Source organism: Medicago truncatula, chromosome 7, assembly GCF_003473485.1.
Source record: "Medicago truncatula cultivar Jemalong A17 chromosome 7, MtrunA17r5.0-ANR, whole genome shotgun sequence".
NCBI lineage: Eukaryota > Viridiplantae > Streptophyta > Magnoliopsida > Fabales > Fabaceae > Medicago > Medicago truncatula.
This window is the reverse complement of record NC_053048.1, coordinates 38,917,654-38,941,866: the sequence shown is the minus strand read 5'-3', so window position 1 is coordinate 38,941,866 and position 24,213 is coordinate 38,917,654. Positions and strand designations below refer to the sequence as shown.

At 33.9% G+C, this 24,213-nt stretch overlaps 4 protein-coding genes across 4 annotated transcripts; 2 read left to right on the top strand and 2 right to left on the bottom strand.

The window, feature by feature from the left end:
- Positions 1 to 1,242: 1,242 nt before the first annotated feature.
- LOC11429111 (protein AUXIN SIGNALING F-BOX 2) lies at positions 1,243 to 4,665 on the top strand. The gene is made up of 3 exons (XM_003624415.4): positions 1,243 to 2,264; positions 2,959 to 3,454; positions 3,710 to 4,665. The coding sequence occupies exons 1-3, from the start codon at positions 1,813 to 1,815 to the stop codon at positions 4,475 to 4,477; spliced, it is 1,716 nt and encodes a 571-aa protein (XP_003624463.1). The 5' UTR covers positions 1,243 to 1,812; the 3' UTR covers positions 4,478 to 4,665.
- A 2,933-nt stretch (positions 4,666 to 7,598) lies between these two features.
- On the bottom strand, positions 7,599 to 12,767 carry LOC25498958 (cysteine-rich and transmembrane domain-containing protein WIH2). The gene is made up of 2 exons (XM_024771493.2): positions 12,362 to 12,767; positions 7,599 to 7,947 (listed from the first exon to the last, which is right to left on the bottom strand). Exons 1-2 carry the CDS (start codon positions 12,691 to 12,693, stop codon positions 7,899 to 7,901), a joined length of 381 nt encoding a protein of 126 aa, XP_024627261.1. The 5' UTR covers positions 12,694 to 12,767; the 3' UTR covers positions 7,599 to 7,898.
- A 1,588-nt stretch (positions 12,768 to 14,355) lies between these two features.
- LOC11443083 (pollen-specific leucine-rich repeat extensin-like protein 1) lies at positions 14,356 to 15,306 on the bottom strand. Its single transcript, XM_003624413.2, has 2 exons — positions 14,941 to 15,306; positions 14,356 to 14,849 (listed from the first exon to the last, which is right to left on the bottom strand). Exons 1-2 carry the CDS (start codon positions 15,266 to 15,268, stop codon positions 14,494 to 14,496), a joined length of 684 nt encoding a protein of 227 aa, XP_003624461.1. The 5' UTR covers positions 15,269 to 15,306; the 3' UTR covers positions 14,356 to 14,493.
- A 5,130-nt stretch (positions 15,307 to 20,436) lies between these two features.
- Positions 20,437 to 23,526, top strand: LOC11442633 (GEM-like protein 5). The gene is made up of 3 exons (XM_003624412.4): positions 20,437 to 21,129; positions 22,048 to 22,322; positions 23,095 to 23,526. The coding sequence occupies exons 1-3, from the start codon at positions 20,745 to 20,747 to the stop codon at positions 23,299 to 23,301; spliced, it is 867 nt and encodes a 288-aa protein (XP_003624460.1). The 5' UTR covers positions 20,437 to 20,744; the 3' UTR covers positions 23,302 to 23,526.
- The last annotated feature ends 687 nt before the right edge of the window (positions 23,527 to 24,213 follow it).

The window sequence follows — 24,213 nt, the reverse complement described above, 5'->3', positions numbered from 1 at the left end:
CTCATAACTTGTCTAAGGTAAATTAGTTAATGATATGATTTCTCCATTTTCTTCAAGAGTTCCTACATATTGCTCTGGTTTGGTGGTCCTCCTCGAATCACCATGACTCTTCAAACAAAACGTGTATATTAAATAAAGGTAAAATTACACAATTAGTCCCTTAACTTTATTTTAGGTAACACTTTTGTCCTTTATCTTTCTTTTGTCACGATTTAGTCCTTTATGTTATAAAATAACAACATAGTTATCCTTTTTTATGAAAAGAATAATCAAAAACTCCAAAAAAAAATCATCAAACTCATAGGCAAACGTAAATCTTCATCATACAAACCTAGAAAATCAAATTTCTTTGAAAAAAATCTCATAAAAAATGATAAGATATTGTCATTTTATAACATAAAGGACTAAATCGTGACAAAAAAAAGATAAAGGACGAAAATGTTACCTAAAATAAAGTTAAAGGACTAATTGTGTAATTTTGCCTTAAATAAATAAGTCTTATATCATTCACGATATTTAGATATTTTGTCTTTTTTGAGCTAAATTAATCTATTTTAATTAATAGATATTAAATTAGTTGATAATTTTTTAAAAAATAATATTTTTTTTTATAACAAAAATCAAATAAAAATATTGATAGTAGGTTAACCTGAAGTCCGATGGACTAGCTCGGACCGACACGATTTTTATATTGACCAAATGGGTTAGAAAAAAAAAAGCAAGTGCATTTTAAGCTCAAAATGCGAGCTAATGACCATTAACCCCGACCTATTTTTAACAGCTCTAACTCTAGCCAATCTTCTCCATCTTTTACCCGTTTTTTCTTTTCATTTTGTCTATTATATTATATTGGTTGATGTCCAATTATTGAATAAATCAAAACTATAACAATGGAAAAGGAAAATATAAATATCCTAACTCACAGTATATAGTATTAAATTCAACATAAAAATATTTTGAAGTAATAAGAAAATAATTGTATAATCCAACAATCGTTTTCTATTTGTCTGTAGCTATAATTTTTCCTCATCTCTCTCTTTGAAAACTCTCTTTTCGCAACAGAGTGCTATACTTTTGGCAGAGGGGTGGCTCACTTCGAAAGCAGTGACAAAGACACATGCATGTTCATCCACTCAACGGTCAAGATTCTCTCTATATCCCATCATTATAATCAACCTCCACCGTTCGATTCATCTCTCTATCATTCTTTCTTTTAACCTAGTTCTATTCTATAACCCTTAACCATGGTTAGTTAAATAATTCTTCACTCCACCATTTTCGCATCTCTCTCTCTCTCTCTAAAAAGCAAGTGCTTTTCTTCTTTCTCTCACTTTCTCAACTCATCTCTTCTTCTGGGTTGTGTTCTAATAATGTTAATTATTGTTTCTGCAAAGGCTTAGATTTTCTTAGATCTATATTCTATCTAAATTCAAATTTGCTTCTTTCAGAATCCAATTTCATCATCACAATTTTTAATTTTTTTTCATCTGCAACTGTATTTTCTCGAGAAATTTTGCGTTAATTTTGTAACTAACATGCAGATCCACGCTGAAAAATGTAATTTTTACAATTTTTATTAGTACCCTTTAAATTATTTTCACCTTTTGTTCTTCTAGATCTTTCATCATGTTCTAGATTTGAGTAAAGATCCGTTTTTTCCACTTTAATTTCATAAGGGTATCTCTGTGTTTGTTTAGATCTTGGGTAATTCCACGTGTTTTCTATCTTTGTTTTTATTGTTGAGAGAGAATGAAAATTTTCCACAAAAGTTGTGAAATTTGGATCTCTTGAGCGAGTGAGAGAGAAAAAAACATGAATTATTTTCCAGACGAGGTAATAGAACATGTTTTTGACTATGTGGTTTCACATAGTGACAGAAACTCTTTGTCTTTGGTATGCAAAAGTTGGTATAGAATAGAGAGATTTACAAGACAAAGGGTGTTCATAGGAAACTGTTACTCTATTAGTCCTGAGAGGTTGGTGGAGAGGTTTCCTGATCTGAAATCTTTAACTTTGAAGGGAAAACCTCATTTTGCTGATTTTAGTTTGGTTCCTCATGGTTGGGGTGGTTTTGTTTATCCATGGATTGAAGCACTTGCTAAGAATAAGGTTGGTTTGGAGGAACTTAGGTTGAAGAGGATGGTTGTGTCAGATGAGAGCCTTGAGCTACTTTCTCGTTCTTTTGTGAATTTTAAGTCTTTAGTTCTTGTTAGCTGTGAAGGGTTCACCACTGATGGCCTTGCTGCTGTTGCTGCTAATTGCAGGTGAGAAATGATAAATTTTGTGTTGTTAGTGTTACTAATTATGACTATTTTGATGTTAAGTATGTTTAAGAATTTGTTTTTGGTTTTATTGACTTTGTAATCTATCCGTACAATTTTGATTTGATAGTTTTATTTTTATGATAGCTGTACGGTTCAAAGTAGTATATTGCAGTTAAATTCTGATTAATGTTGTTTTTATCTTCTTGTACTATCAGAATTTCTATTTTTTGATGGATATTTGTTTGCTTGTGATTTCTGTGACGCCCAGTTAGAGAATACAAGTACAATTCGTTCAGCAAAATGGGTTGGGATGACTTTGAACTTAACTTTTACCCTATGTCTAGTTTTGTGGGCATTTGTAGTGTTCTCCATTTAGAATGAAATGAAAAAAGTACTATTTTTAAGACCTAATACATGTACTACTTTTTTGCTTATATTACATTTCAGAGGGAGTATCTTTGATGTTTTGTGATAATTCTTCAATTTATTATTATTATGCTGTGAATGATTTATGACTTGCGGTTTTGGTTGTAAAAATGTGTTCCTCAGGATTATCTTGTTTGTATGTGATATATGTGGGGTCAGGTATAACTGTGTTGAGAAATGTTTTGTTTTGCTGATTGAGAGTTTCATGTAGCATGTTAAGATTGTGTTCTTGACTTCCCATATGGCTTCTGCTTTTGTTCAAATGTAGGTCTCTTAGGGAGCTAGACCTGCAAGAGAATGAAGTTGAAGATCACAAAGGACAGTGGCTAAGTTGCTTTCCAGAGAGTTGCACCTCACTTGTCTCTCTTAATTTCGCTTGCCTTAAAGGAGATATTAATTTGGGAGCACTTGAGAGACTTGTGTCAAGATCTCCTAACCTTAAGAGTCTAAGGTTAAACAGATCTGTGCCTGTCGATGCACTGCAAAGGATACTAACGCGAGCACCTCAACTAATGGATTTAGGAATTGGATCATTTTTCCATGATCTCAATTCAGATGCCTATGCTATGTTTAAGGCCACCATTCTCAAGTGCAAGTCAATAACCAGTTTGTCAGGGTTTTTGGAAGTGGCTCCTTTTAGCCTTGCAGCTATTTATCCAATTTGCCAGAACTTAACATCCTTGAACTTGAGCTATGCCGCAGGCATTCTGGGCATTGAGCTCATAAAACTTATCCGCCACTGTGGGAAACTACAGCGCTTATGGGTAACTATATCAAGCTTAAAGTCTTTTCCTTTTACTTGTTACAGCATCCATTCATTTTTAGCTGTCGTTTACTTGTTTTACTTGTTCTAGGTTATTTAAACATTCCAAGTAAACATGAATTTGTAACCCTTGATTTGATGAAATTATTGTTTTTATCTTGCAATAATCTTAACAATTTATTGTTTCAATCCACTTATTGCTTTCTCTCCAGTAAATTCTCAAGAGTATTATTGACAACAGTAATTAATGTTGCAGATAATGGATCGCATTGGAGACTTGGGACTAGGTGTTGTAGCTAGCACATGTAAAGAATTGCAAGAATTAAGAGTTTTCCCATCAGCTCCATTTGGAAACCAAGCAGCTGTTACCGAAAAAGGACTTGTAGCGATATCAATGGGATGTCCTAAGCTTCACTCATTACTCTACTTCTGTCACCAGATGACCAATGCTGCTCTCATAGCAGTGGCCAAAAACTGCCCAAATTTTATCCGATTTAGGTTATGCATCCTGGATGCAACAAAACCTGACCCTGACACAATGCAGCCACTAGATGAAGGTTTTGGGGCGATTGTGCAGTCATGCAAGCGACTGAGGCGGCTATCACTCTCAGGTCAGTTGACCGACCAGGTTTTCCTTTACATTGGTATGTATGCTGAGCAGCTTGAAATGTTATCTATTGCATTTGCTGGCGAGAGTGACAAGGGAATGCTCTATGTATTGAACGGATGCAAAAAGATTCGCAAGCTTGAGATTAGAGACTGTCCTTTCGGAGACACGGCGCTTCTAACAGACATAGGGAAGTATGAAACAATGCGATCCCTTTGGATGTCGTCGTGCGAGGTGACTGTAGAAGCATGCAAGACACTGGCAAAGAAGATGCCGAGGTTGAATGTGGAGATTTTCAGTGAAAGTGAACAGGCAGATTGTTACGTGGAAGATGGGCAGAGAGTCGAGAAGATGTATTTGTATCGTACAGTGGCTGGGAAAAGGGAGGATGCACCAGACTATGTATGGACTCTGTAGGTGCATTTTAGGTTCAGTTTTATTTAATTTTTTCTTATTTATTAAGCTGTTTGTACTTTGTTTAGGCTGACTGATTAAAGCAATTTTAGTCCCCTCCGGATATTTAGTGGTTTGTACTTTGTTGTATTCTTGCACTTTGCTAGTTTTTATTATACATAAATATTAGACGCCATTTCACTTCTTTAATATGTTAATGCGTTGTTTTTACCTATGATGATGCAAGTGCTCTCTAATGCTATTCTATCTTCTCTGTTCATCTTGTTTGTTGAGCTGAAGCATATGAAGCACTAACTCAGTTGCTTTTGCAAAACCGGTAGTCAAGTCTTCTGAGTGAATGCTTAAGAATCCACCTTTACAAACAATTGTGTGGATGTGCGAAATATGCCCGTTTTATTGAGTGATTCTGTGTGTATTCATCGTATACAACTTCATCCGAGGCGACTATATTTTGGGAATACCAAACATAAACTCTGTAAAAGTATGGACAGTTTCATAATTGAGCTAACTTTTCGTACATTAAGTATGATTGTTGGACCACATAAAGTAATCAAAAATTTCTTTCTTGAGTAGTTAATATGGGTGCTAAGTTAACTTAATGTTGTTGTGATAACTTCCAAGATGTTCTAGGACAACTCGAGAGTGGTTACAAGAAGCAAAGCTAATAGACTCCAAGAAAAACAAAAGGAAATTTGTTATTGTATTGGGTTTTAACTATGCGGAAATAACACGAGGAGTAGAGACACCAATAGCATCAACAATACACAGCTGTTCAATCTGAAAAGTAGGATTATCCATGAAGATAATCCCATCCAAAGTGCATTCCAAGGTATCAGATACCCTGTTTGACTCTTTGTAAATGTGACGAATTCTAACTTGCCAATCCTCTTGAAGCAGACGCTGAATCTTTCTAATCAGACAGACTCCTACCATTCATGCTTCCAGTATCTCCCCCTCCGAGACTTTTAACCACCACCAACAAATCATATGCAATTCCACAATAGCGTAACTTTTAGCCCGAGCTGTATAAGCATCCGCTGAACCGATAGTTTTAGTGAAACCTCCCAACTATTTCCCATATTCATTTCATCACACTTCCACAACCAGCAACTCTGCTCTATCCGTGTGAAGAACCATCGGTGTTTATGCAAATCCTGCCCTCTGGTGACTGTCACCTCACTTGAACTTTTACACGAGGATTTTACATCAAACCAGTACTTGCCTTATCCTTCATGAGTTCATGTAGCTTCCACACACAGCAAAATGCTACGGTAAGGGAATACTGACCTAGCAAAATCAAGTTCAAATTTACCTTTATTCCTCCATATCATAAAGGTGATAACACGTAGTAACCCAGACAACACGCTATGCAAGCCCTCCGTCCAAGTACACATTAGCACCAATGTTCTTGATAATCCACTCATAAAGTAACCTGAGTAGAAATCCAACCTACCATGAAGAGGAACCAAATGATTCCAATCAAAACTTGCCACTCTACAATCTCAAAGGACATGTAACATGGTCTCCTCCACTCCCACACATTGATCGCTAGAACTTGTTCCATGATTACCTGCTGCACAACTTGTTTGTAATTGTAGGAGCCTTCCATACATCAACTGTCAAACAAAACTTGATTCTTTCCGGGACATCTAGCTCTCACACACACTTCCAACTCAGGTTCGAAGAGCTCAAATGATGACCTCGAAGCATATTGTAGGCATTCGAGACGTAAAAATTACCAAGCCTATTTCCCGACCATGCTCTAACATCCACACAATCATCACTACCATCAATATCAGCCTCTCAACCAGAGCCGACAGTAACAAGTTCAACAAAGTGATCACCTTCCAATTACCATCAATATCAAACCAAATCAGGCACTTTACAATGGATCGTGCCGTGATAAATTTTCTCTATGCTATCAGCTACGCAAGTTGGATCTCCCAACCACTTGTCATTACAAGCCTTGACCGAGCACCCATCACCAATAGCCCACTCTTCAAAAAGTGTGATATACGACCAAGAAGTAATCACTTCAATAAAGGAAAATGTGGGTTTAGCAATAATGGAACCATTATCAATCATCCCACACCCATGTTTACCTTTCAGAACACTGCACCACAAGCTATACATTTACCTCTCCTTCATCTCCCAACCCATCTTCACTAAACAAGCACAATTCATAGTAGGTGGACACCAAATAGCTAAACCACCATGCAAATTATGCAACATTGTGTCCCACTTAACCAAGTGAAGCTTCCTCTTGACCCCAAATGAAGTTACGCTGTAAATTTTGAATATTCAACAAGATGGTTTGAGGTATGTATAGAAGTAATCATCATACAATAAACAGGCGTTGTCTCGATGACCAACTTTGCAAGTGTCACTCTTCATGCAAAGGACAAGTTCTTTGCCCACATTTTAACTAGTTATTGGATGATAGTTGAAGTTTACCATTTTTATGCTCGTATAGAAATTCTCTTCAAAGAGACTTTCTAAATGAGTGGCGATCACATTTTGATATATATATTTCACATGAAATTGATGATCATTCATCTTTCCATATACATCTTCTATTCTAATCCACTTTTATAAGTTCGTCCTAGCATCTTCTTATTCTTGTTTGCGTTGGTGCATATCTGCAGTGGTTTTTATCTATAATTTCTTTGAATATTTAAAATCAATCCATGGAAAGTTCATAGTTTCACATCATAACAGTGGCCAAGAACTGCCAATGAGGTGTGATAAAAGAAATGATATTTGTACAACAAAAACTTTTTGACCAATGAAAAGAGAGAAAAAAGAAATTGTCTCAAATGGTTGTTCAAATATCACTACTCGTGTGATAAATGCATGAGAAAGATTCACATGTTATCCTACTATTAAGAATAAAAAACTTAAATATATCACATAAAGGTAAAACGTGCTTGAATTAGTATAAACCTTGATAAACATGTTAGTCTAGATTTTTCAATATAAACTCAACAAGTTTTGGTCTACAAAGGAATATTAGTTTTTTTTTTTTTTTGAGAAAAGGAATAGTAGCTTGGATTCAAAGTTTCTAATAAAATCGATATATAAAATAATCAATTTTTATTTAATAATATATAAATGAATAAATAAATGATATAAAGGTTTATTAAATATTTAGGTTGCAATTCCACACAGCAACTGTTGTTTACAGTTTCCAATAGATAATAAGCGTCCATACACGTAGATTCACAAAGACCACCACACCACAAAAACTTTGAACAACCCAAAAAAGGGCAAGTGTAAAAAACCAAGAATTACAAGAATGACCAAACATTACTGACCCATATCCCGCACAAATCAAGCAAGACATTACATTTGAGCAACATTTTACCCAGAGAGCTATAACCAACCAAAGTGCACCAAACTGAAGAAGACACAGCTTTCAATGTCTTCATAAAAAACACTCCTCTAGCATACAACAGCAGCAAAGCGCTGTCAAGCTGCACATATAAACGAACAAAGAAATCATACTCTCGAATTTATACTTCATAAAGGTTTTAAAAAGGATAAATAATATAAAAATGAAGCTAAAGATTTCACGTGATTTTTATTTAATTAAAAGTTGATGTTTCTCTACGGAGTTGTTTTATTTCGGCTTGAGACATTACTAGGTAGTGTCTCGCTACCTAGTACCTACGAAGGGGATGACCGGAAAGGCTGAGTAAAGTGTTGTAGAGTACCAACCACCAGGACGTCGGCTCTCACGGGCGGTGCTATGACAGAGACCAGGGCATTATGGATGTGCTCAAATCCTACATCAATTAGTATTGGATGCTTGGTGGTGCATTTAAGTGGCTTGATTCTTCCCCCTTGAGAACTAACTTTATGGAACCCAAGTGCTTAGATACTAATCAATTGGGGATTGTCTTGATTTTGGATGGTAAAGGGGCACCTAAGCGGGATTTGGTGGAGATAAGGCCTACTGCAGTTGTATTCCAATTTTGGGCCAAAAAATACCACCAACAACGGAGTATATGATCTAGGCATAAGTCCTCATGTTTCACAAATTACTTTGTCCCTCCGTTTCAAATTACGGAACCCTAGTGGACACTATTGTAATCATTCACCTTGAGGACAAGGTGAAACTTTTCGCGTGAGTATTGATAGACACTTGGTTGCGCTGAGAGAGGATAGGGTGATTTTAGTACAGACTAGTCACAAGGCAAGTTAGTTAGGAGAAGAATATGTAATGATTAAAAATAGTGGGAAGGAGGAGAGAAGGGCAGGCAAAAGGTTCGGAGTCATTTGGCTAGGGAGATTACTAAGGCTCTGCTTGGTAAAAATAGCTTTTAGCTGATAAGCTAGCTGATAGCTTTTAGCTGATAAGCTAACTGAAGTGTTTGGTAAAAATAGTGGTTCAACTAGCTGATAAATGTAAAATGACATAAAGGGTATTCTTAATTCATAATAAAAATTATATCAATTAATATTTAAGTATTTGTAATTTTGTAAACTAATTTTTCTTTAAAAAAATACTTTAAATTTCTTAATTTAATATATCCTATGTATTATAAATTAAATTAAATTTTATTCACTAAAATTTTATCTTATATTTATTATCATTTAAGTGTTTCCACTTTATAACACTAATAGAGTAATACTAATAACATAATAAAGAAAATAACACTTACCTCAAAAAAAAAAAAAAAAGTAACACTAATAGAGTAATAGTATTTCGTTTCATAAAAAAAAAAACGAAGGTATATATTTTTTCAAAAAAAAAAAAAAAAGGTCAGCTGATATATATACAAAAATTGGAATAAAGGGATAGTAGTCTTTATTACGTACCTTATTATAAAAATTGTAATGGATAAAAATGGAATTTAAATGAAATAATAAGGGTAAAATTGGAAGAAAAAGTGAGAAGCTATAAGCTCAAACGCTACTTGGAATAGCTTATAAGCTCGTGAAATAAGCTATAAGCTCATGGTGAAAAAGTGTTACCAAACAGAGCTTTTTTTGTCAAACGAGCTTATAAGCTATAAGCTAAGAGCTAAAAGCTCTTTTTTGGGCGTTACCAAACAGACCCTAAGTCTGTAGGTTATTCTTCTTTCTTTTCTTTGTAGTTCTGAGCTTAATCTCTTATTGGAAGGGGTTGCACCCCATATTTCTTGAGTAGAAATTATGGTACCTACCAAAGCATTCCCAGAAGCTGTAGGTTTACTAGACATTAATAAAACCAAGAAAAATAAAATTCTGAGCAACATGAGATATAGTAAAAGGTAGCACATGGTAGTCTAAAGTAATGTTACTTATGGTTTACTTATATTATATGAAATTTTGTAGTATTTATCTAGAGAATCTCAAGTAATATTACCCAGTTTTACTTTAATGTTATCAAATTTTACTCAATCAAAGATTTGTGAAGTGGACCTCTAAAAGTTATTATTCCTTGGTGATGGGAGGTGAACGTGGGGGGATATATCTACGGTTTACCTGAAGTAGTACAGAACGGCTGACATTGATCCAGCCAGTGTGAGTTTTATTTTATGCTAATCTATATATAAGGCTACAAGTTACCTTGTTTCCTATGCAGTTAGAAAGCTACTTCAAGTGGTCTAGGAAACTGTTTTTGCCTCGCTAATGCAGGCTCCACTTAACAGTATATGGTGACATATACTTTATACACTGCTGTTCTCCCAAAATAACAATGGTTACACATTCAGAACTTCCCGCACAGTTCTTAAGTTAGGAATGAGTCGGCAGCTTAAGTTAATAATTACCCAATTAATGGTATATGTTTAACATGTTTCATTTCATGTCGGCATCCATTCCAAGGCGAGTAATGTAAAAATGGGAAGTAGTTTTTGAATTTTAAATTCAAGATTATTTGCTATTTGGAGATTTTATTCTATCTCATTCCAACAAACAGAAGATTATCTTATCATATGATGTTTGGTTATATTAGGTCTGTAAATAAACCATTATTAAACCATCAACACCAGATTAAACATTTCATATTTTGTCTGCATAATTATAATATCAAGATTTCATCTACTATAACGATAGTCTCTGAAACTGTGCCAGAGGAGTAATCTTGGATTATTGTTTTGTACCAGATCGTATATCAGGGTCTAATTTTTTATCCAGCTACCGCACTATTGTTCCTGGCCACAATTTTCGTGCCCTTGACAAATTTCCCAAACAGAAGCACCTTCCAGCAATCAAATATGGGATGTGACCCCACATGCTATTACCGATTTGTGTGTTCTTTAGACACCTATTGGGACATTGCTTCTTCCTACATGAACGACGTGGGGTTCAGTTTGAAAGAACTCAAACTCATGTCTGTCTTGGTGGTTTAGTTAAAATGTATGTTTGAGCTCTTTCAAACCAAAATACAAGCACTGTGGTCAGTGGAATCCTGCTACATTCACTTGAATGTTATATGCATGTTAATAGTTGATATCCACCAGAGTGTTGACCAGTCAATGACTATGACATCAATGTTGGTCGTTGATCCCCCCAAATAATTTTTTTTCTTTGTCTATGTTTTTGGGCCTCTTGGTCTTGGGTGTGGTTATGGATTGGTTTATGGGTTATCTTATCTCATTTTAACTTCTAAACCTCATACAAAGTGCATTTTAGCAATCTCCAGGTTAGAGAAAATTGTGTTAGCCCTAAAGCTTTCAATTCCTGATATCTTTGCTTCATTCTTCATCATTTTCATATAACCAAACAACAAAAAATGTACTTGTCATTTATTGTAAGCTCTTGCTTTGAGTTCCTTACTTTGTTACAAGTGCTATCAATGGCAGATATGTAAGGTGTGATACTATCTCAGCACAGCAGCATCTATTTCGGCCACATCCGCAATAGTGGCGCTACACCAAACAGCTGCGCTACTGCACATCCTGTGGTGCCACTTTGCATCGCCACTATTGAGTGCTATCTTCTACTAGTTACATGCTGTTTTCGCGTGGTTCCATATTATAATCCTTGACTTCACATGTTTCTTGAGTAAGTTTATCATTATCATTATCTTCGACAAGGGTTTTCGAGATATCTTATCCAATTTTAAACTCTTAAACCTCATAATAGGTGTACTTTCTCCAAACTAGAAGCTTGACATCCTATTTTTCTTATTCATTACTTAGGATTTCAGAAAATTGTGTTAGCTCTAAATTGTTTTAATTACTGCAAAATTACTTGGCTCAATTTCTCTTTACTTTTCCCTGGCCAACAAACAAAAAAAGAATTCCCTGTCTTTTCTTATTAGCTCTAGCTTTTCGCTTCCTCAATTGCTACCGTCAATGTTTTTTGATGAGCTACCTTCTATATTATATCGAGATCAAGGACTTCACATCGTATGTAAAGCATTTATAATTAACAAACTTTGTGTTGGGTATGAATTTAGCTTTGTTCTTTCTGTTTGTTTCATTTATTTGTATCCTACATGCCAAACGTTTTAATGGATCGATTCTATCGACCATAAACTTAAAAATTATATGCAATGCAAGTCTATACGAGTCAAATGCATGTAATTCTACCCAAATTTACACAAACCAATTTTTAATCAAGTTAACTCGATTTCGGTAGCCAAAGCCATAAACTCTACAATTCTATCCTATAAATTAATTTCACAAACATGTAGGTATAACCAATCAATCACAAATATTGATATGTAAATCAATCAAACCAAATTTCCTTAAACCTAGCAAATGTCTCATCACATCTTCTATTTCTCTGAAATTAACCTATCAAATATAATAACATTCCATGGCAATTAAACAAAAACCTAAGCACACGCTATCAAAATCAAATATCAAACAAAATCAATATACAAAAATAATCCCCAAAATAAATCAAATTGGGGAAAAGATAATAAAAAAGATAAATATAATTGAAACATACCAGCCTTGGAAGAAAGAAGTACAACCGGAGCCGTGATCATTATCATGACAATGATGCTGAACATGGTGGCAATGGTAATTCGGAGGAGGTGGTGGAGGAGGATATCCATCATTGAAATAGCCCTGATAGCTTTGATATTGAGGAGGATGTTGCGGTGGGTAAGTTGCGTATCCAGGTGGTGGTGGAGGAGGGTAGCCTTCATAGGAAGGTGGCGGTGGTGCAGATGGGTAACCCGGTGGCGGTTGTGTTATAGGGTAGCCTTGTGGTGGCGGATACGGAGTCCCGTATGGCGGAGGGTATGGGTCTTGCGGTGCTCTCTGGTAGTCGCTCATTTTTGTTGGATTAGGGATTCAAGGAAGGGAAGGGAAGACCTGTGTGGTACCTCTTCTTGCCTTTCTGTCTATATGGGTTGGATTGGAGAGGATATAAGAAAATGAAAGGCAAAATTACATTTTAGTCCCTTAACTTAATTTCAGTTAATAATTTGATCTTTTATCTTTTTTTTCATTTCAATTTGGTCTTTTTTATCCATTTTCATATGAATTTTTAAGCTTAAAATTCATGATTTTATTTTCTTATGCTCTTTCAGTCTTTAAATCTATGATTTTCGTTTATGTTTGAATAAGAATATAAGATTTGAAACTTGAAAATGTATTTGAAAATGGACAAAAATGATCAAATTGAAATAAAAAAATAAAATAAAGGACGTTACCTGAAATTAAGTTAATGGACTAAAAGTGTAATTTTGCCAAAATGAAACGTAAATTATGAATTGGATGTCCGTCTAATTGAGATCCAACGGTTTAAATTCAAAGTTGATGATTTTACTTTTTAAGAAAATCAAAATATATTTTTTAGCTGTTTGATTGAGATCAGACGATCATAAGTTGATGACTGCGTTACCCAAAAAAAATAGGGTGTCGGAGTTATCAAGTACAAACGTAAAGTAGTGAAACATGGAAACATTAACAAGAATATACTTTTTCATTGTTAGATTCAAGCCCTCCTTAACAAAGCTAACCTCCTCAAGAATATGATTTTCTTTCATCGACATGATTTTTGTCAATAGCTTACAGACGTCTTTTCAAGTTGATAAACAACGATGATTAGAGCTACATCAAGTTCGTATAGTACTCAATGTCGCCATCAAATCAGTTTTGACATTGATCATTGAATAACGTCTTTTGCACAAAGTTTTAATCCATGGTATAAAGCAGCGAATTATGCAATGATGACGACAAATTTTGTTCTCATATTAAGTGAGAATCACGTGATCCAATTATGAATATGCCTCTGCAACTTTCATCCAGTCGCCATGAGGACGACGTCATCCAATTTCACCAATAAAATTGATGTCATCTGTGACAGGCTGCACATTATTCTACAAATAAAAAACAAGCTTGAGCAATTTTTATGCGTTTTTTGTATAATTTATTGACGGATTGTAGTGATGTCCGTTGTATGATTTTAAAAAATGTGCTTGTTTCCGCAACGAAAAACATTCAAAGAAAAAAATGGATTGACGAAGACTTGGTTTGAAGAAATTAAATTACTGTCATGGAAATGGTTATCTAGCAAGCTGCAGAGTTTCATCTACACTTTCAATCAAAGGTCTTTAAACCTCCTGGAATGTTTTGGAATAAAAATTGAATAATGGGGGAGCCTTGATATCGGAAAAGGTAGAAAAGGTTACATCGAAGTTGTCTTAGCGGGAGCTGGTTCTGTGCATTGTTAGTTAATTCACAGATTGCTTGTTCATCATCAAATTCATTTATGCTTATTTCATCCAACCTTTTTCATCATTCTATGGGTTGAATGATAGATCTTAGATCAAACTTTAATATATATATTATTTAATTAATAGACATATAACTTTTTTTAAAATATTAGTGATTGAATTCGAGTCCAACCACCTATTTATAGAAACCAATTTAAAAAGGTAAGGAAAATTTAAAAGACGGACACATTTTTTTGACAAAAGACGCACACATATATGATCAATTTATTTATTCATTTTTTTTAAACATAAAAGATTATTACATTTTATTATTTAAACTATGATCAATTTATTCACTATTTATAAATAGATGCCAAAACTAATTGATCAAATTGTGCGCCTTGAATATTATCGTTCAAGGCATGTGAGGAGAGCGACGGGGAGAACGAGGAGGACGACGAATAGGGGACTTAGGAGGAGAACGACTAATAGGTGAACGAACAGGGGACGTAGGAGGAGAACGACGAACAGGAGATGGAGGAGAATTATGAACCGGTGGCGGAGGAGAATGTTGAACTACGGGTGCCTCAGGAGGAGAAGGTTCAACTGGAGACGAAGGAGACTCAGATTCCGGTGGTGGAGGTGAATGTTGAACTGGTGGTTCCTCAGGAGGAGAAGGTTCTTCAGGAGACGGAGGAGACTCAGATTCCGGTGGCGGAGGTGAAGGTCGAACCGGTGGTTCCTCGGGAGAAGAAGGAGGAATAATATAACCTGAAATAGTCATAAAAGTTTTGGTGACTAAATCGATAAATAATTTTTGTTGTTGTAGTGTGTGCAATATAAAAATAAAAATTTAACTTACTTCCACACATGCCTCCTGGTGGAGGAATTTCACTTCCACAAGTATGAGCAGCATCCACAAATTTTTTCATGCTGATAATAACCTCAATATTTCTGGGTATATGTTTGCAGAGGCAAGGGATATCAGCCGTTTTCATAACTGCACAACACGCATACGAAGGTGGAATTTCTGGCCCTAAGATTTGGATGTATTCAGCACATTCAAGCAAAATGGCTGCCCTAGTACGAAATGAGCATCCTTTTTTATCAACATCCGACGCAGTGATCCCTAACACTAAGATGCTTGTAGCAAGCACCAATATTGCAAAACCTAAGTATCTAATTCCCATGCTAAGTATCTCTTTGCTTAGCTAGGATGAAGGATTATGGTGTACTATTGTGGCATTGGAGAATAGTTTATATAGAAGGGTGGTGGAGTTAAAGCTTGAATGCATTTTTCATAAAAGTAACTTTTTATTTTTTTCACTCTTGGTCAAAAAAAACAATCTTAGCTTTGTTGATTAATTCAGTCAAAAAAACAAAAAAAAAAGATTTAGTTTTTATGATCAAAATGTTTTTGTCATTAACTAAGTCAAAGTTTTTTTATCATCATTTATAGGATGTAAAGGGTTTGGACAAAACCGATTAAACTGAAAAAATAAATCAAACATAAAATTTACATGACATTCTTTGATCCGGTTCAAAACCGAATAGAAATAAAGTAAACCGAGTTGTTTTGGTTTTGGTGCTCCGGTACAAGAAAATATGAGATTGACTACCAAATTTTTAATACGAACTTCATTAGTATCTAGCATATGCACAACCTCTTTTTGGGTTAATTTTTTTTCTCCAAATTCATCTCTTTATATTGAAGATATATTTTTAGAATGGAACGTATAGTGTAGTAAGACTTTGATACCATTGTTGTTGGGTTGTTTTATTCTCTGAACATCATGCTTGATAGTCTACTTACGCAATTTTGGACAAGATGACAAAACGTCTTAACGAGCGCGGCCTAGTCCGCGACTTAACCTAGTAATCTCTTTAGTGACCAAAAATAGCTTTTTGAACTGTTTTTTCAACTATTGTTCCAGCAATTTTAAGACGTTCACTACAAGAATTCAATGGATTTGCATGTGTCAAATGCCCACACAAATGTAAAAAAAGGCCACACAAAGGCAAAAGTGCATCGGATATTTGTCCCACGCAAATAAGGGTCTCACAATTGCTTGCGGCAGAATTTGTAACACCCCGTTTTCTCAACTTGAAAATTTCACATATAAATCAGAGTATTTCAACATAAACGGAATGTCACACTTCTTTTCATAAAATCATAAACAAAATAAAATAACTATTTATCCTTCAAATTCAACAACATATTATTTATTACATCGCAGCGGAATTTATTCAACATTTAAACATCTTTGGCACCAAGGCCTCAACATAAAATCTCTTAAAGTTATTCCAACAACATGTTCATGAAAGTTCATAAAATAATACGTAAGGAATAGAAAGCAACAACAAAATTCTCATCCCATTACGTATCAGAGCACCTAAGACCCACATGAGAGAATCGACTCACTTCAATGCTAAACTTGATTACCTGCAAGTTACTCATACGAAGAGCAACATTTCCAAGCAGAAGGGGTGATATTTCACATTCAATAATAATAAGCATATAATTTATCAAATGCATTTAACAACTTAAACTTCATCAATTAATAACATTAACTCTTCTTATAATGCTTCATTAATAACTCAATCAACTTCTAATCATTATTAACTTCATATTCATCGCATTATATACATCATCATATAGCACATAATAATCAAATCATAACCATCATCATATAACGACATAATCTTCACATCAAAAACATCATCTTATAACATAAACAACACAACATAATCATCATCTCATAATAATATAAACAACACTACATAATCATCATCTCATAATAATATAAACATAATCATCATCTCATAATAACATAAACAACACTACATAATCATCATCTCATAATAATATAAACAACACAACAAATCATCATCTCATAATAATATAAACAACACAACATAATCATTAATATTCCATGGTTTATCATCAACAACAACTTCAACGACGACAACTTCAACCTGACAACACAGCTACATGAGAGTACACCACCTCTTATAAAACAACAACGTAAGAGTACACCATCAGTTATATAACAACAACGCAAGAGTACACCATCTCTTATAGAACAATAACGTAAACAGTCACCAACAACAGCTTCAACTACGACTTCAACAACTTAGATAACATTAACAACTTAAGACTCCAATACTTTAGAAAGACAACTTACAATTTTACAACTTAGACCAACACCTGTAACTTAATCAATATGCAACAGCAACAGAAACAGCACAAGCAATTCACAACATAACAATATTAATGAAAAACATCAACAACTTAAACATCATACAATTCCACATAAGGCATATAATTATTTCACATAACCAACAACATTAATCATCTTAATTTCAGACTCTCTGAAGAACATTAATATTATAAACAACTTCGTTTCTACCCTAAGGACCAACTCACAACATAGGTTAAATACTCTTAAACACCTTAATTGAACTCATAGTACTTCTAGTTTTGAGGTTTGGAATTATCCCATAAGTTTTGGATTAACTTAGAAATGGTTATGCTGAATTTTCATAAGATTTCACTAAGACCTCCTTGGAGTATTTTCATCATATCTCAAACACCAAAAATCATTTTCAAGTCAAACCAAAGCCACTGGAAAGCTAAGACAATTATCTACAACTTTCATGTTTACACCAAAGGCCAATTCAAAACAGAAACATGTGAAAAAGACGCAAGAACGCGAAACAGGGGATGCTGTCAAAGTGCAGCTCGCGGGGCGAGTAAGTTTACTCGCTGTGGCGAGTTGCGACGGAAAAATCTACGCAAACAAACCAGTTTTCACTCCAAAAGCCCCAATTTCATCAATCCAAATCTCAAATTTGATAGGAAACTCAACCTATGTTTATTCTACAGCCTGAACTTCAATTCTTATGTTAATTCATTGGATTACCTACTCTTTAACAATCAATTCCAAACCAAAACCTAATTTCTCTAATCATCAAAATTATCACCTACATCATGTTAAATCCAGTTTTCAGAATTAAATTACTTAGAATTAGAGAAAGTTAGTCTTACCCTTACCTTAGGTTAATCGATCGAACTCTACAAGATTGCTCCTCTTCTCACAAGATTCTTCTCTTCTCTGACTTCTCTCTTCTCTTGGTTTTCTTCCTTTTTCTCCAAAAATAGGTTTCACGTAATCCTTATTTTCTAATTCTAACTCTCCCCTTTTATGTAAATCCTTAACCTACTTATTTTCTCTTATTTCCAAATCTGCTCTCCAAGTCTCAATATTCTATTCTAATATATAATATAAAATACTTCTATAACGAATAACAAATATATCTCTATAACAAATATATTTCTATAACATATATATTTATACACCAAATAAGAAATATATTTCCATAACAAATAACATATATTTCTACAACAAATCATATATATTTCTACAACAAATAACATATATTTCTACAAAAAATCATATATATTTATACCAAATCACATATATTTCTACAACAAATCATATATATTTCTACAACAAATAACATATATTTCACTAATAAATATCAACATATAACATAACAAAATATCACTCATCTAATTTTCAAAACAGCCCCCACAACTTAATCTTATTTTATTTTCAAATCCTATTATATTAAATAATAAAATAAGCCACTTAATAAATCAACAACACATCACAATAATCATATAAACCACATAAGTCATAAAAATAGACTCTAAACTCAATAAAATATTCAAATAATAAAATAGGGCGTTACAGAATTCAGACCGCTGCAAATCCCAAGGAACCGTGGTGGCGGACTAAAAGCCGACGCAAAGTCCAAAATGTTTAGTTTTTTGCTTTTTTTCTTTTTCCTTTGTGTCAGAATAAGGACTGCCGCAAATGCTATGCAGTATTAGCGGCAAAAAAAAGTCGACAAAAATTCTAACGATATTGAGAAAAGATATATGATATATACACATTTAATTTTAATAATTAACATTTTTTAAAATAATTGTCTTTAATAAGAACTATTCCATTAGATAGTATTCAAAATGTATATTTACATACTAAAAACTATTTCATTAATAATTAATCCGTTATTCATTATAAATTTTTGTCTATAACATACTTTAACTTAAATATTCTTTCATTTTTCAAAAACAAAATATGCTTTAACTTAAATATATCTATGATTTTTATCTCTAACATTTTTTTTAAGATATATATAGCTAAAAAAATTTAGATGTAGAGAGAATGAAGTAGAGAGAAGAGATGTTCTAAAAATGATGTTGAGTGAGGCTATTTATAGAGCAAAAAAGTTTTCAACCAGTTGGACATTTGCGTCGGCAAGGACCGACACAAATTCAAAAAAAATCATGATCAGTTTGGACATTTGTGTTGGCCATCATCCCGACCCATTTTTCTCCCGCCAACTTTTGCGGTGGAATTTTTCTGGTGCAAATCCCATTTTTTCAGACCATGCTGGACATTTGTGTGGCTTTCCAGACCATGATATTGTGCGTTGTCCATTGATTAGTGAGGCAAGATCATGTCATTGATTCTATAACGGTCAAACGATCTCGACCCTCCATTTTGGTTGCCTGTTGGTTCTTGCACTATATAATAAGTGATTCATCCTCGCTAATCCTTACATCAAACATTACCTTGAGTTGTCAAAGAACTTTTTTCTCTTCTCCCTCCTTCAGCTTGTGTTGACGAGCTCTTTCTTTTTTCCTCTAATTTTTGTCCATTTGAATTCAAAGAGTGTCCTTAAAATTATAGTCCCTTCAAATTATAATGTCTCTACGAAATTAAGAATGACCTTAAAAGCATAGTCTGTTTGATAATTTTTGTCCTTTCAAAATTAAGAGTATTCTTAAGATCATATTGCTTTCGAGATATATTGTCCCTTCAGAAATAAGAATGATCTTAACAATATAGCCATTTTAATATTTTATGCCCTTTGAGAAGTTAGATGTTAGAATAGTGAAAATATCATATTTGAACGGCCGCAATACCGTAGTAGAGTGGTCACGGCGGTACCACATTCGAGTGGTCTTGTACCATATTGAAGGTGTATTTCTAAAACGGATCACAGAGTATAGTAGGACTTCGATGCAGTTGTAGTCAAGTTGTTTTATCATGTGGACGTCATGATTGATTGTCTAGTTGCACAATGTTAAACAGTACCACAAAAGTCTTAAAAGAGCGATTTAGCTCAACTCAATAAAAAATAATTTTTTAAACTATTTTTTCAACTATTGTTTTAACAATTTTTAACACCCCCAAATCAAACATACACTTCAAAAGAATGACAATACAATACGACCATCATCTCGACAAACTCACCTCAATCCAAAGATGTACTAAATTTCAAAATACATAGCCATGAAATGAAATAGAACATTGTGGACTATTGGTGATGTCATCTTGAGTAGAGAAACAACTGCTCCACCAGAATACGTACCTATTTTGACAATTCTTTTTCATTAAAAAATACGATGATTACGCGGTTAAGCAAACAAGCACATGGTCGGTGGAATTGCTTGAACTCTGTTCCTACAACAGTAACACGTAACATGTTACATACCCTTCAAATCCAACCATCTTTGTTTCCTACATAATTCATTCAACCTTGTTCTGAATCTCTCATCACAAACTTTTATCTCTTCCTTTTACATACAACATGAACAACAACAACAACAACAACAATCAAAACCAATCATCACCTGATGAAAACCCATTTGCATCACCAACACCACCATCATCATCATCATCATCTGTTCCACTTCCACCACAGAATCATGCAACAACTGAGAACTGGGGAACACACATGATGGGAGCACCAGCTGTACCAAGTAGTCATCCAGACAACAAAAAAGCAGCTTTACAAACTGCTTCTGCTGATGGACAAGGACAGCCTCAGGTTCATTACTACCAGCAAGACCATCCTTACGTGCAACACAGTCCTGTTGATAAGCCTAGCAGTAGTCCTATGGAATCAATTCTTCATATGTTTGATTCTTGGAGTAAAAAAGCTGAAGCTACCGCCAATAACATCTGGCACAATCGTGAGTAACTAATTTTATTCATTCCTCTATATTTAGATAGATTGATAGATTTATTTTAATTAATATAGTTAATCCTCCTTTACTTCTAGAACCTGTTTGAATTGACTTATTTGAGTTTATCTGCTCGAAAGCTAGACCGCTAGTGATATTTTATGAAATTTGTTTTAAGCTATTTTCATAAGCTCTCTAGGATAACTTATGTAAAAAAAATAATAAAAAAAAAAACATTTCAATTGAATTTTATGTTTTGCGATAGAAATAGCTTATACTGATAAGCGTTTATGCTATAAGCTGCAAATTAAGTTGTTTATCCAAATAGGAACCTAATAGTGTAGCATCTCACAATTTGGTATTGAAATTAATTTATAAGCTGATTTAGCTTATTTTCATAAGCTCTCTTAAGATATCTTATACGAAAATGTTATAGAAATAGGTTATACATAAGTACTTATCATAAAAAGCGCTTATGCTATATGCTGCGATTATGTTGTTTATCTAAACAGGACCCCTAATAATAGTGTAGCATCTCACAATTTGGTATTAAAATTAATAGTCTATATGTGAATTTAGCTTTTTGTGCGAGTCAATTTAATAGTATTGAAATTATCATGAAAGACTAATACAATGTTTTCTAGTATTTTAAATTTCCAAAATTATTTCAAATTTTGTTAATTCTACACCAAGTTGGGTAAATTACTTTACTTCAATCATTAAATTGGATCAAGTATATATGTAGGGGAGTTTGGAGCGAGCATAACGGTGAGCTACCACAATTTTGACAAAAACTATATTTTGGATATTCAACAAAATCACAATGCCAATGTGATTTTGCCTAACTCACTACTCATCCAAACATACACTTAAAGGGTGGTTGAATCTTGGATTTTTACATGATGTTTTTGTTATTGTGATTTGCAGTTAAAACAGGGCCTTCAGTGTCTTCAGCTGCAATGGGGAAGATGAATCTGACCGTAAAAGCGATATCAGAGGGTGGATTTGAGTCACTCTACAAACAAATATTCACTACTTATCCAAATGAGAAGCTGAAAAAGACATTTGCTTGTTACCTTTCAACAACAACAGGGCCTGTTGCAGGAACCCTTTACTTATCAGATATTCATCTAGCATTTTGTAGTGATCGCCCTTTGAGTTTCACTGCACCCTCCGGCCAAGTGACTTGGAGCTATTACAAGGTACTCTATTTATTATATTTACGAACATTCCTTGTCAAAATTTGTTTAACTTTTCTAAGAGCGAGAGGGTCAATTAGAGGGATAACTACATAGAGTTTAATGATTATATACAGAGCGTTGATAAGTAGGTAGACACTCGAGCATAGTATAACGGAACAAGAGGAGCTGAAAGTGTAACAGAGATTTGTACTTTGTATCTCTAGTTCAATGCATAATAATAAAGGACAAAAGTCAATTTGTTGTTGATAAACATAATTTGCCGAATTCAGTGATTAATCCCGTTCTCTTGTGTGTTCATTTTCTAACTTCAAAACTGGATTTGCTATTGTAATTGTATCTTACCAGCAATATTGTTAGCAGAAAATGCAAATCGCAACAATGAAACACGACCATTTGTTTATGCAATTCAGCCAATTGTGCCTACCTCTGCCACTATAGAGCAGTTATAGTTCCGTATATTACTTGAGTGAATTAGGGTTTACCATCTTACAAGTCATATATTCACTGCAGTCCACATTACAAATTTACAACAATAGTACAATATTAACTAGTTCTAGTTTCGCAACGCTATGCTAGCTCAGCTCCCCCGTCCCTTGTCCCTCTTTTGTGTCTATATATGAGTCATACTCAACAAATATCTATAAAATAAAACATAAATACATGATTCTGTAAAATTTCTATTACAACTTTCTGTAAATAGTCTTAAACTATGAAAATTGAAATGAATGTTTGATATGGTGTATGAAATTTGACTTGTTATGTTGTGTAATAGGTGATGGTGCCTTTAGGGAAGATTGGAACAGTTAATCCTGTGATCATGAGGGAGAATCACTCAGAGAGGTATATCCAGATTGTGACAGTTGATGGGCATGATTTTTGGTTCATGGGTTTTGTCAATTATGATAAAGCAGTAAAGAACCTATCAGAAGGCATCTCACATTTTGTTGTGTCAGGCGTTGCCGCACCGTCGACTAACTAGTTCTTCAAGCTGGAATTTTCCCCATTTTTCTTAGAGTGTGTTTGTGATTGTTTTAATTTCTTGTTTAAAAGGTATAGTATTGTATTTTATGCTTGAATCAGTAGTTGATTATGTAAATTTTGTAGGGACATGTATGCTAAACTTCATTACTCCACAGTTAATATTGATATATGTTCTGTATCATTTCTTCCTCTAAGGTGTTATTGCAATTTTACTTTTCAGTTACTTGTATGCTCCAATTTGCAAAAAAAGTCAATTTCATGTGGAGAGTAAATAAAAGTGTTTTGCTTATGTCTTCTTGTAGGATCATCTTATTTTTGGAGAACAAACATGTAAGTTTTGTTTGTTATACGCGGCAAGCAAATAACGGTGTCGATACTCTTGCAAAGACATCTGCCAATTATATTACTCACACCATTTTTAAGTAGGGAAATGATATTTGTACAACTACGTTGTGACAACTTTATCTCTCACACTTACATTATCCTCTTATTCCCTCTCTTCCTTTTGCTCTCTCCATTGTTTTTAATTAATGAAAAGAGAAAAAAAGTTGTCACCAAAAGTTGTATGAAATGGTTGTTCAAATATCACTACCCTTTTGATTAGTATAAATGAGTAAGTAGAAAGAAAGGAAAAAAAGTTAGAAATGGAACGAGTTGGATGTCTTTTTTTCTATTCTAGCTGAAAATGGAGGTTGCAGTTGAGGTTGGTTTGGCTAGGTAAGTTGGGGTTGGTTTGGAGATCTTTGATGTGACTTATAATTTATTTCTTTGCAAAAGAACACGTTAACTTATATTATTTCTTCCTCTCAATAAACTTTAAGTTTATTTTGGTCAAAAAATCTCTTAAATTTATTGATAGTGTTTCAACGCCAATTATTTTGCAACAAATGTTTAAAAATATATGTTTTGT